Source organism: Chiloscyllium plagiosum, unplaced genomic scaffold (genome assembly GCF_037043375.1).
Source record: "Chiloscyllium plagiosum isolate Xiang-an unplaced genomic scaffold, Cpla_swu_hap1 HiC_scaffold_2, whole genome shotgun sequence".
NCBI classification, from domain to species: domain Eukaryota; kingdom Metazoa; phylum Chordata; class Chondrichthyes; order Orectolobiformes; family Hemiscylliidae; genus Chiloscyllium; species Chiloscyllium plagiosum.
Genome location: NW_028270140.1, coordinates 148,821,370 through 148,835,425, shown reverse-complemented (window position 1 = coordinate 148,835,425; position 14,056 = coordinate 148,821,370). Strand labels below are relative to the sequence as shown.

General features: G+C 41.4%; 1 protein-coding gene across 3 annotated transcripts in view; it reads left to right on the top strand.

The window, feature by feature from the left end:
• fam193a (family with sequence similarity 193 member A) overlaps positions 1-14,056 on the top strand; it is a 233,831-nt gene that overhangs the window by 104,785 nt on the left and 114,990 nt on the right. For all 3 annotated transcript variants that reach the window (XR_015751345.1, XM_043704026.2, XM_043704036.2), the window contains exon 3: positions 10,980-11,225. Coding sequence is in view for 2 of the 3 variants with exons in the window: in XM_043704026.2 (XP_043559961.2) it covers positions 10,980-11,225 (246 nt within the window). In the remaining variant the exon portion in view is untranslated. The remainder of the gene's footprint in view (positions 1-10,979; positions 11,226-14,056) is intronic.

Here is a 14,056-nt window from a genome sequence, read left to right as displayed (position 1 = left end):
AGTGCCTCTGACAAACCTGCTTGTTGCTGTGCATTATAAAGTATGCAGATTTTGTCAAGTTATTAATGGAAGACACAGTGATGCCCTCTCATGTCTGGGGATGATCAGATGCCTGGTTCCTGTCAGCCCCCTCAGTGCCATGACCTGGTCATTTCTTTCCCAGCCAGCTGCAGAGATATGGGAGTGACTTGCATTCAGACAACATGCACTCCCTGTTCAAATGTAATGAGATGATATCCACGTTTCGGCTGACAAATGGCAAGTGAAATTTGCACCACACAAATGTCAAGCAATTACAATCTCAAATAAGAGACTAACACTCCTTCACGTTCTGATTGTGTTGCCTTCACTGAATCCCTCACTATCAGCATATTTGGGGTTAGCATTGACCAGAAACTCAAATGGACCAGCCAGATAAACACAGCTGCAAGAGCAGGTTAGCCGCTAGGAATACTGTGGTTAGTAACCCATTTCCTGACTCCCCAAAGCCTGTCCATCATCTACAAGACTCGAGTCAAAAGTGTGTTGGAATATTCACCACTTTCATGATGGGTGCATCTCCACAACACTCGAGCTGAACACCATCCAGGACAAAGGATGGCACAGCATCCACTCACACTGCCACTGATGCTCCATAGCAGTGCTGTGTGCTACTGTTTACAAAATAGACTGCAGAAATTCACCAAAGATCCTTAGACAACGCCTTCCAAACCCATAACCATTTCCACCTAGAAGGCCAACGGCAGCAAGTACATGGGAGTATCTGATGAAGGGCTTTTGCCCGAAATGTCGAATGCACCAGACTTCCGACTCTAATCAGCTGTCCTCACTTTTCCATACACGGGGATACCTCCCTCCTTCAAGCTCCCCTCCAAGCTACTCACCATCCTGACTTGGAAATATATCACCATTCCTTTGCTGGGTCAAAATCCTGGAATTCTCTCCCTAAGGGCATTGTGGGCCAACCCACAACATGTTAACTGCATTGTTCAGGAAAGTAACTCACCACCTTGTAAAGGGCGACTAGAGATGGGCAATAAATGTTGGCCAGCCAGCAACACCCACGTCCCATGAATGAATTTTAAAAACTATTTTGAGGTATTCTGATGGCAGTCAGTCTGTCATTCTCTCGCATGAGTAAACACATAACCAAATATGGGCAGTTATCTCTCTGGTATCCTGGCTTGTGCAACTTGTCAGGCGGTGCAATATCAAGAGGTTTTCCGGTTGCTCTTAATGGGCAATCAGCTGCAACAATGAATTTGCCCAAAGGTGTTTCAGAAACCGGAGACATGAGATGAAGAGTGCTCTGCAGCGGGCTTCCCTGGACAATCCCAGTCCATCTATCAAAATCAAATCTGCAAAACAACCATAAAGCATTAAAATCCAGCGTTTTTTTTTTGAAGTTAGTTCAGGCAACAGAAATTAACAGTAATTTGGAGCCATAATGTTTGCAGAAAAGTGCCTTGTTTTTAACAAAAAAAAGTCAACGAATCTTTTCATTGATCTCTTCCAACAAAAATCCAGCTATCCCCACAATAATTTTAAACAAGTCCAAGGATATTGTTATAATAATAGTTAAAATCATACAGCACCGAAACAGACTCTCCAATCCAACTCATCCATACCAACCAGGTTTCCTAAACTAAACCATTCCCATTTGCCTGCGTTGGTTTGTATTCCCCCCAAATCCATTCCTCTCCATGTACTTTTCCAAAGGGATCTTAAATGTTGTAACTGTACCTGCATCTATCATTTCCTTTGGCAATTCATTGCATATATGCACCACCCTTTGTGTGAAAAGGTTGCCTCTCAGGTCCCTTTTAAATCTTTCCCCTCTCACCTTAAGATTATGTCCTCTAGTTTTGAATTTCCCCGACCAGAAGGAAAAGATCTACAGCTTTTCTTTGTCGCTCATGGTTTTATAAACCTCTATAAGATCACCCCTCAACCTTTTACACAGCACAATATGATGTCCCAACTCTGATACTTAGTGCTCTGACCAACGAAGGCAAGTGTGCTAAATGCTACCTTCAGAATCATAAATGTCAAACTTTGCAAGAGAAGAAAATAAGATGCTGAAGTTATCAAATTTAAGATGCACACCTAAACCTGCATTTAGACTAATAACGAACATCCACAAATTGCATGTGATGCCTTCATCCTACTTTGCCACTCTGGAAGATATCATGATGTGAAATGATATGGTGATAATTGGATTTGTCTTTTGCATGAACAAAGCATACCTGGTAATACTCTACATTGCCTGTCAGTGTTGTACCCATACCAGTGCAGCTTAGCCAGGGACTTGGCTAATTTTGGAGCAGAAGTCTAAAGAATTAGTACCAAATATAGTCAGGACTTATTGCCTTTGCAACACCCAATATCCTTCAGCCATTTCTTGATGCCATATGCATTTAATCAAATAAGTCACAAGCTGGTACCTGTGATCTGGCAACCTCAGGAGGAGGCAGAACTGGATCATCTGCTTGGGACGTCCTTATTGTGATAAATGCAAATACTTTGTCTTTTGCAGTGATGTGCTGGGCTCATCCATCGCTGAGATGGGAATATATTAACTACGTTGTTGTAATGACTACATTTCAGAAGTACTTTGGTTTTGAATGAGAAAGCAATGGTGTAATAGTGCTGTTGCTGGATTAGTAATCCAGAGACCTGGGTAATGTTCCAGGGACCCAGATTCAAATCCTTGCATGGCATTTGGAATTTGATTTTCTTAAAACTCGAATGATGATCATGAAGCCATTGTTGATTATCATAAAAGCACTAGCCCAGAGCCCAAGGAAATCTGCAGACATCTGACTCGCAGGGAGATGGTTAATTCTTAATTCCCTTGGAAATGGACCAGCAGTGTTGTATCAATACATCAACTACTAAAAAAATCTCAAAAGAAAGGAATTGACTGAGGATACAGTGGCAAATTCAGCCCTGTCAACTCTACAAAGTCCACTTTTCTACTGATAAAATTGAGACAGCTGTCTCACAGTCGAATCAATAGTCTTGACGTTTATACTCTTTTTACCTTAAACACTGCCCCAGACAGTACCATCACCATCACCATCACCATCACCTTCACCGGGTATTTGCTTTCCTCCAAGCTGGCAGACCCAGCAGAGTGTATACAGACAGGAGGGAGTTGATTTATTCTGAAATCCATGACATGTCTTAGCATCAGGTCACCCTGGACAAGGAAACCTTTTGTGGATAAATTAGTGCTTCTCCATGTTGAACACTACTTTGAGGAAGCACTGAGTGCGGCAAGTACAAGTTCTGTGCATAGGGAATTTGAATGTCTGTCATCCACAGTGGTTAGCAGTATGACAACTGGTTCTGCTGGTTGAATATTAGTGGAAATAACTGTATGACTGGGTCTACGACAGGTGTTGAGAGAGAACCAACAAGACGGAAAAACATACATTACCTCGCCCTCACCAATCTGCCTGTCTCAGGTTCATCTCTCCATGGCATTATCACTGAGTGACCACCACACAGTCCTTGTGGAGTCCAAATCCCATCTTCACATTGAGAATACTCTCCATTGAGTTGTGTAGCATTATCACTGTGCTAAATAGGATTGTCTTCTAACAGATCTAGCAACTTGAGTGGGCATTCATGAGGCGCTGTGGGCCATCAACAGAATTATGTTCAACTGCAATCTACAACCTCATGGCCTGGCATAATCTCTATTCTACTGTAACAATTGAGCCAGGTGATTAACCCTAGTTCTGTGAAGAGTGCAGGAGGTTATATCAGCAGGCATACCCAAAAAATGAGATGCCAGTCTGATGAAGCTAAGAAGCACGCATGCCAAACAGCATAAGGTATCCTCATTTGCCTGCATTAGTGTCACTCCCACAATACCCGAGAAGCTTGCCACCAGTTTTTGATGGGTACCTCATCCACAAGCATTCACTCCCCCAATACTAACGGTCAGTGTCAGCAGTGTGTACTAGCTATAAGAAATAGTCACCAAGGCACTTGAGATGATACTTCCAACCCCATGACCACTACCATTTAGAAGGACAAGGGCATGAGATTCGTACCACCTACAGATCTCCTTCAAACCAAAAAGCCTTTTGCTGTGCTGAAGATTTCTAAGCTAGTCACTATCCTGACTTTGAAATAGATTACTTTTCCTTTAGTGTTGATGAATCAAAATCTTAAAACTCCCTCGCAAATTGTGCTGTGGGTCTACCTACACCATTGGACAAAAACAGCTCAAGTTCCTTATGACTTTAACTGTTCCCATTTCTGTAATCATCTTCAGCCTCACAATTCGCCAAGATAGGAGGTATGGTTAGTACGGTTGTCCTGAAGACACCAAAATTGGAGGTGTAGTGGAGAGCGAAGAAGGTTACCTCGAGTACAGTGGGATCTTGATCAGATGGGCTAATGGAAAGACAAATCAGGGTAGGATTTATATGCTTAGTGGTAAGGTCCTGGGGAGTGTTTCTGAACAAAGAGACTTTGGAGTGCAGGTTCATACTTCCTTGAAAGTGAAGAAGGCATTTGGTATGCTTGCCTTTGTTGGTCCGTACATTGAATATAGAAGTTGGGAGGTCATGGTGTGGCTGTACAGGATGTTGGTTCGGCCACTATTGGAATACTGCATTCAGTTCTGGTCACCCTGCCATGGGGAGGATGTTGTGAAACTTGAAAGGATTCAGAAAAGATTTACAAGGATATTGCCAAGTTTTGAGTGTTGAGTTATAGGGAGACGCTATATCGACTGGGGCTATTTTCCCTGGAGCATTGGAGGCTAAGGGGTGACCTTCTTATCGAGGTTTATAAAATCATGAGGGGCATGGATAGGGCAAATAGACAATGTCTTTTCCCTGGAGGTGGGGGGGGGAGTTCACAACTAGGGGGCATAAGTTTAAGATGAGAGGGGAAATTTTAAAAGGAATCTAAGGGACAACCTTTTCATGCAGAGGATGATACATGTGTGGAATGACCTGCCAAAAAAGTGGTGGGGGCTGGTACAAGTACCACATTTTAAAAGGCACCTGGATATATGTATGAAAGGAAGGGTTTAGAGGAATATGGGCCAAGTGCTGTCTGTCGATCTAATTTCGGCCTCCTTGAGCATCCCCACATATAGCCACCTTCACAACTGAGCTTAAGACCATTAGTCATGGGAACAGAGTTAGACCATTTGGCCCACTATTCAATTACGAATGATGTTTCTCAATCCCATTGTCCAGCCTTTTGATGCCGTTATCAAGAACTCATACATCCCTATTTTAAATGCAGTCAATGATGTGGCCTCCACAGTCTTCTGTGGCAATGAGTACCGCGGTCTGTCCACTCTGAAGAAAATTTACCTCGTTTCAGTTCTAAAAGGTACCTTCACTTTGAGGCTGTGCCCTTCAGTCCTAGCCTCTCCATCTTCTCCAGTATTCATAGGATCTCTGCAGCGTAGAAACAGGCCCTTCGGCCCAACAAGTCCACACCGACCCCCTGAAGAGTAATCCACCCAGACTCATTTCCCTCCCCATTATCCTAGATTTACCTCTGACGACTGGACCTAACCTACACATCCCTGAACACTATGGGTAATTCCTAACCTGCACATCTTTGAACTGTGGGAGGAAACCGGAGCACCCAGAGGAAATCCACACAGGCAATCGCCAGAGGCTGAAATTGAACTCTGGTACCTAGCGCTGTGAGGCAGCAGTGCTAATCACTGAGCCACCGTGCTGCCTTCTGAAAGTTTCAATCAGATTCACCTCTCATTCTTCTAAAGTCCATCAAATACAGACCCAGAGTCCTCAACCACTCCTCATATGACAGGCCCTTCACTTTGCTTTGATATTGGGACCAAAGCTGCTCTCAATATTCCAAATGTAGTCTGACCCAAAGCTTTAAAAAGCCTCAGCAGTACGTCTGTGCTCTTGTATTCTAGCCCTCATATGCCGTTTCTCTCTCAAACACACGTGCACAAGCGTGTGCACACACATACAAGTCTATGGGGTGAATTTGCATTTGGAGAATTGTAATTGCAGATACATTCTATTTTGTTCAAACAACACACAATCTGCAGGCAGTCAATCCAAGTAACATTTTAAAAACTCCTACTTTGGAAATAGAACAGTCTGATTCAAGATTGGGATACAGACAGCCTCTAATCTCACACCTGTAATGCTTTGTCTGAGTTGAGATGGCACTTTTTTTTTAACTTGAGATTTTATATTTATCTCGAGAATGTGATTTGAAAGCAGTTCTGGGATTTACATATTAATGAAAGAAACCTGCAACCCATTCTAAAAAATGAAAGACTTAAGAGCGATCTAGGTTTGTTCAATATATCGTATCATTTGCATGCATGGCATTGTGGTTTTTTGCTATAAATTCTGTGTCTTATGATCTTGCTGCACAGATACCTGATGAAGGAACGGCAGTCCGAAAGCTAGTACTTCCAAATAAACCTGTTGGACTATAACAAGGTGTTTGTGTGATTTTTAACTTTGTCCACTCCAGTCCAACACCGGCACCTCCACAAAATGAATGCCAACATTGTATTTTCCTTCCTTACTGCCTGAATTAGGACTGGCAAGTCCTTTTGTGCTTTAGATTTCCGAAGGCTTTCCCCATTTCGTGCATAGTCGATGCCTCTGTTCTTCCCACCAAAGTGCATAATCTCACATTGTATTCCATCTGCCCCTTCTTTGCCCACTCCCCTAGTTTCTGCGATCCCCTTCTGCGACCTCCCTGCTACCTCAACACTACCTCCCCCTCATCCAAATCATTAATGTTTTAATATGTATAGTTGTGGTCCAAACACTGATCCTTGTGGAGCACCACTAGTCACTGGCTGCCATTCTGCAAAAGACACCTTTCTGCTGACACTCTGCCTTCTGCCAGTCAGCCAATCCTCTATCCATATCTGTACCTTCCCTCTGACACCATGGGCTTATCTTGTTGAGCAGTCTCCTGTGTTGCACCTTGTCAAAGGTTTTCTGGAAATCCAAGTAGATCATGACCACTGGCTCACCGTTGTCAGAGTTGGTCATTATCTGCTCAAAGCATCCTAACAGATTTGTCAGGTATAGCTTCTCCTTGACAATTCATTCTGACTCAGTCCTATTTTACTATATGCTTCCGAGTACTCTGCCATCCTATCCTTGATAATGGACTCTCAAATCTTGGTAATGATTGAAGTCAGATGAACTGGCCTATAGTTTTCTGCCTTCTGCCCCCTCCCTCCTTTAAACAGGGGTGTTACATTCACCATTCTCCAGTCGTCTGGCACCTTCCATTATTCCAATGATTCCTAAAAGGTCAATTCCAGTGCCTGCACAATCTCCTCTGCTATCTCCTTCAATACTTGGGGTGTAGTTGATTTGGTCTAAGTGATTTATCCACCTTCAGACCTTTTGGCTTCCCCAGCATCCTCTCCTTAGTGATAGCCACTGCACTCGCCTCTGCCCCCTGACTCTCTCGAAGTTCTGGTAGACTACAGGTGTCTGTCTTCTACTGTGAAAACCGAGGCAAAGTATCCAGTCAGTTCCTCTGCCATTTCTCTGTTCCCCAATACTGCTTCTCTAGTGGTCCAATGCTTGTGTCTCTTTTGACTTTAAATACCTTAAGCTCTTGCAGTCTTTTTATCTTACAAGGTAGCTTACACTTATTTTTTTTTTAAGTTGTCCTCTAGTTTTTAAAGACTTCCCAAATCATCTGGCTTCCCACTGATCTTTACCACATCGGTGTCTGTCTTCAGCTGCATTTAAAAGAAGCAGTGGAATGTCCTCTCCAATAAAACACTCTAAAATTCACTTAATAAAGCTTAATAATAAGGTTTCAGTGTTTTCTTTTTGGTTGTATGAAAGGTCTAGGGACATTTTGTAATATTATAGATGCTATGCAAAAAAAACTTGAGTTTTTGAGCCCTATCATTCACCACAAGCAGAAAAACCTTTTGTTTTTCTTTGTTTAATATAATAAGACATATATGTAATTTACATATGCTTAATATCAGAAAATAATGAAGCATCCTGGGCACATTTTTGGCCTCGGCACAATTTTTAAGATCTGCATTTCCATGAACTATTCACAGGAACTTGAAGAAATCCTGCAGCAAGTAAGTCACCATCTGACTCTCCAAAGCCTGTCCACTGTCTACAAGGCACAAGCCAGGAGTGTGACAGATTACTTCTCACTTGCCTGGTTGAGTTCAGATTCAGCAATACTCAAAACGTTTGACACCATCTAGGACATGCTTTGGGTGTGACCCTTGGTTACACCCGAAATGTTGACTACTTCATCTCCTGATGCTTGCTGTGTTCTTCCACCCTCCTACCTGTCTACTTTGGATTCCAGCATCTGCAGTTTTTTTCGTCTCTAATCTTCTAAGACACAGCAGCCCATGTGATTGACTCAACAAACATCCATTCTCTCCACTGTAGATGCTTAGTAGCAGCACTACCATCTAGAAGATGCACTGCATGAATTAACCAAGGTCCTCAGACAGCACCTTCTGAATCAACATCCACTTCACCTTTAAGTAGAAGGGCAGTAGATTTGTATGAACTGCACCATCTTCAAGTTCCCCTCCTAGCCAATCACCATCCTGACTTGGAGATATATCCCAAAAGTTCTGGAACCCCCTTCGTGGTGGCATGGCGGATAAACTGCAGTACGTAGACTGCAGTGATTCATGAAGGCCTCTCGCCATCACCAACTCATGGGCAACTATGTAGGTCCTGTTAAATGTTTGCCCAGCCATCAATGCCCAAATCCCATGAGTGAATTCAGGAAATTTCAGCTAACACTCTAGGGTCCATATCCACTTGCTTTCTGAGCAGTGCTGGAATAACTTCTTAAAGGAAACTCTGACTATTTGATTTAGAAAGAAAATTCTTCTCAAAGTAGCCAATGCCAATTTGCCACTACTTTTGAAATCCATACTTTAAAACTTATTTAAATAAATAGCTTCATCTCACTGGAGTGGTGATTCAGCTTGTGGAATTTAAGTTCACTTTTTTTTCTTATTCACTCATAGAAAATGGGCATTGGTGGCTGTGCTAGTGAGAGTTGAACATGCAGTTAGTGTTGGTGACTGACAACTATCATAGATTGTTGTTTGAAACAAACATCTCATGTCCTGCAGGGAACAGAATCTGCTGTCATAACCAGGACTGGCCTACTTATGATCCTCGTGCCACAGAAATTAAATGATCTCTACAGTGGCCTAAGAAGCCAATCAGATAAAGGAAAATTAGTGACGAGCAAAAAATGTTGATGTTAACAGTGACATCCACATCTCTTGAAACAACTTTTTTTAAAGTTGCCAGAACTATCTGATTTACTGGACAATGATTAATGTTAACCCTTAAGTTTTTTTATCCATTTAACAAGATGTGCAAGTCCTGGTTATTATGCAAATTAGGATGAGAGCATCAAAGTAAACCATAATTGCTGGAAAAACTGAGCAGGTCTGGCAGCATTTCTGGAGAGAAAGCAGAGTCAACTTTTCAAATTCAGTGGCCACCCTTCTTCAGCAATTTCTGCTTTAGTTTCAGATTTCCAGTGTCTTCAGTTTGTTTTTGTTTGAGATTGTAACAATTCAGGCAAGACGTGGTGAAAGTTAGCACTGAGTCAGACAGAAGCCAATGTCCTAAGTTAGTGTAGAGCTGATACCACATTTAAAAACAAGATGTGGTAGGATGGAAAGCGCTCCTTTATGAAGAATTATAGTGAAAATGTTGGAAATTTATCACCTGGAAGCTTTGATGTTTATTAAATCCGATAGCATTGCAGTTGCCCATGAATGAAGTCTGAATTCCGGGTCCCTGCATATCCTGTGCAGCACTTGAGCCATTTAATTGACTAACCTTTGACAGATTAGAGTGGTACTGGAAAAGCACAGCAGGTCAGGTAGCATCCAAGGAGCAGGAAAATTGATGTTTTGGGCAAAAGCCCTTCATCAGGCGTTTTGCTTGAAATGTCGATTTTCCTGCTCCTCCGATGCTGCCTGGCCTACTGTGCTTTTCCAACAACACACTAATCTTGTCTCTAATGTCTAGCATCTGTAGTACCCACTTCCACCTAACCTTTGACAGACTCTTGTCTTAGTAAGCCCGTGTCTGAAGAAATGTTCCTTCTGACATTCTCACTTAAACATTCAGTGAGAAGAAGAAATACTCTCTCCCTATTTGCTACCTCAATTCTTTTCATTCATGAATATTTCTAGTAGATATAACCCTTGGCTTTGCTAAGTTTGTTCAACTTGATCTATTTGAAACATTTATTAAATGAAATTGTTATAGATTTAGGGCAGTCATCTTATTTGAATTTACTTTTGCAGTTAGATGTGCAAAGTGACTTTTTTTTTCTCTGAGGTCTCCATCATGTCACTAGTACCCTTTTGAATAAGTCTTGTGTCTTCATGGCAGTGTTACCACCTCAATTTCGAAAGATGGATGATTTAAATGCCAGTTCCCACTGTCCCAGCAAGTGGAGCTCTGGATGGTTGATATCCAGTGGGTTATTCAATGTGCTCAGATGTTTCAAAAATTCTTTCTTCATTAGAGACCGAATAGGGCATATGAGATTTCAGCAATAAGGTTAAAAATTGTGCTAATTAAAATAAGTTTGGACAAATTAGTTGCAGTTGATGGCCCGAAGGTTTATTAGTCAGTTGTAGGGCAATGCAAGTCTTAAAGAGTGGGCATAAGTGTACAGGCAAGTTATGCATGACCTCGAGTCTTTAAATTTATGCTATGTCTGTATTCTAGGTCTGAGAATTAAATGTGAAGTTCAAGACCAGTGGCTGATAAAATGAAAAATGAAAGTAGTATCTGAATACCAGAAAGTACTGGAATTTCAAATAATAATGAAAATTAATATGACTTATTCAGCCTTTGAGGAGCCATGAAACACGTGTAAAGCTAAAGGAGTTCAAGTAAATTGTTTTTGTCACTTACAAATGGACTTACCTTGCATTTTTATCTATTTAGACACCCTTCACTTTTGGGCTGGGTCAGAGAGCACCGTACTCAACAGGAGAACGATGTCTTCTATGTCGAAGTGAACGCAAAGACTCTTCACTCTCAGAGAGTGGGATTACAAACCCAAACAAAATGGCACTTTCTACATCTCCAAAAACTAATAGCATGTTGCACCTTCCACTGTGGGTTTGCCCGGATTGCAGGCGCACAGTTGAAAAGGATGATCGGCAAGTTTCTCTAGAGCAGTCTCTAGTGGTAAGTAGGACTAATTTAATATTTGTCTTCCATAGGTTCAGCCTGGTGCTGCTTAATTTTTAAATTTTAGAATCTGTATGCTGTGTTTATTCCGGATTTCCTGTTTATTACCACTTTGCTGTCTTGGCCCAACCCACCCAAGCACTCCCATCTCCCCACTACATGTCACCTGTGATCCAAGTAGAATATTAGACAGACTGTTGTTGACTGTATAAAATGGGGAAATTTGTGTTTTCCTGTCTCTACCTTGTAATGTGCAGTGTGATTTTAAGATTTGTTGAAACGGTTAAAGGAATTTAATGAAAATACATTAACTCACTTGCTAACAATATTAGGCATGTGCATTTGAGATATACATGTAAATATTTCACAATTGAATTAACCAATAAGCATGTTGTTAGAATCACTGCTGAAATTGAACAGGTCTATGGAAGCATGAACATGCCATTTAGACAATAGGTGCAGGAGTAGGCCATTCTGCCCTTCGAGCCTGCACCACCATTCAATATGATCATGGCTGTTCATCCTTAATCAGTATCCTGTTCCTGCCTTATCTCCATAACCCTTAATTCCACAATCCTTGAGAGCTCTATCCAACTCTTTCTTAAATGAATCCAGAGACTGGGCCTCCACTGCCCTCTGGGGCAGAGCATTCCACACAGCCACCACTCTCTGGGTGAAGAAGTTTCTCCTCATCTGTGTCCTAAATGGACTACCCCGTATTTTTAAGCTGTGTCCTCTGGTTCGGTACTCACCCATCAGCGGAAACATGTTTCCTTACGCCAGAGTGTCCATCCTTTAATAATCTTATTTGTCTCAATCAGATCCCCTCTCAGTCTTCTAAACTCTAAATTTAACCTCCTCAAGCCTCAAGTTGTCTATACTGTTTGACATTTGGAACAAGAGTACAAACCCATTGTTCTATATTTCATGAAGTGCTTGGTTAACAACAATCGACTTGTCAATGTCTGTCTGCAAATTTGAGTTGGCCCAATATCCCCAGAATTGTGCGGAGTGGTTTCCAAATTTCTACTGGCCTTTGTTGTGAGAAGTTTCACTCTATGAAAAACATCGCTCTGAATATAAGATTATTTTGTTCAGGATCCTATTATCAGAGGGAATAATTTTGCCATATTACAAACCTTAATATAATGAATCTTCGACCTTTTTGAAACTTAAGGAACACAAAATAAGTCTCAGATGGTAACTCTTTAAACCATTTTATCATTTGGATGAGTTAATGTTGTATCTCTCTGAGGCCACCTTCCATGAGGTAGTGTACCTTAAATTGAATGCAGTGCTGCAGATGGGGTCTCATGGAGACTTTTGCAACTGAAGTAGTCCTTCCACCCGTGAGTTCAAGCCCTCTTGATGGCAAAGGTTGACTGAGAAGGAAATGGCACAGATTCAAATTGGCAAAAGAAACAAAGATTATCTGAGACCAGGCTTTTTCTTGTGGTGAGTGGGCACTACCTGGAACTGCCTGAGTGTGCTAGAGGCAGGTTCAATTGAGGTATTCCAAAGCAAGTAAGACAGTTATTTGAAAATGTAAAATGTGTACACTTGTAGGGAGAAGGCGTAAGAACAGCATTAAAAGAAATTCTTATGAGAACCCCTACAGGCACTTAATGATTCTGTGATAGCATGGATCTTTTACTTTGATATCTATGCATACTCTTTTAATAATCTGTCTACATGGAATAAACAATTCCCTTACGCCTGCATAGCTCTCACTCTCTCTTTGTAAGAATGTTTCTGATTTGTCATCTTTGGATCTCAGATGCAGAGCTTCAGAAACCACAACTAGATTAGATAGGCATAACACACATCCTAACACAAATCCATCCACAGTCTCTCTCTGATCAGCTTGTACCATCAAAGTGTACAGTTACTTTGTCCCTTATAGTGGATTCCAGCTGATTCCTCATTGCTAATGGTGAACCACTTCGTCTGTTACTCTAACTTTTCTTAAATAAAGATGGCGATATTTGAAATCACCGATCCTTTGACAGAATTCCTGAATCTAGAGAATTTCGGGTGAACCCATCTGTAGTAGGATAGTTATTAAAATTATGTAATGTGTACTATTATTCAGTAAACTGGCCTAGTGACGATGATATGGTTCAAAGGTAATTTTTCATTGGCCCTCATTGACCTTTGAAACTTCTTTGTGCTCAGCAGTAGAATGCATTTTGGCACAAAACACTTGTAGACCAAGGCTTCCTGCACTCTATTCAAGTAATATTTCTTAATCCAAAGTTCCAATGCGTAGCCCTCACTGTTCCATTAAGAATTTTTCCACTCGTTATTAGCCTTTGCATGTCTGATGAGTGAGATTGCCACTTCAATACAAACGAAGTATCTTGGTCCTAATTTTGTTTGACATAAAGGTGTCTGCTCTTCGTTAGTCTGTGCTGTATTTGAGCTTTTTTAAAAAAAGTTTGGAAAAGAAGTCTATCAATTTGCAGCCCCATCTAATCGTGTTCTAGTTTTTCACACACATGTTCTCAACCATTCTGTTTCATTGCATGCACACACTCTCCATCAACTCCACCTCTCAATCTTGATGCTGTCCTGTTTATTATTTCTGGTTTTCTCTTTGTCTCATTTAACACTTCAACAAGAAATTTTTTCTTCTCCTTTCAAGTGTTAGAGAATGCAAGCTCCAAAAACACTGAGGGACTGGCATTGCTCTGAATTCTTCTTGTCTTCCACTTCTCTTTAACTCCATCCCTCCTCCTAACGTTCCATTCTCTGCTGAAAGATTTGAGCTCAGCAGAGGACTTAGTTGTGTCCTAGCCTTGCCGCTGTGTCTTGATGCAAACTGGAGG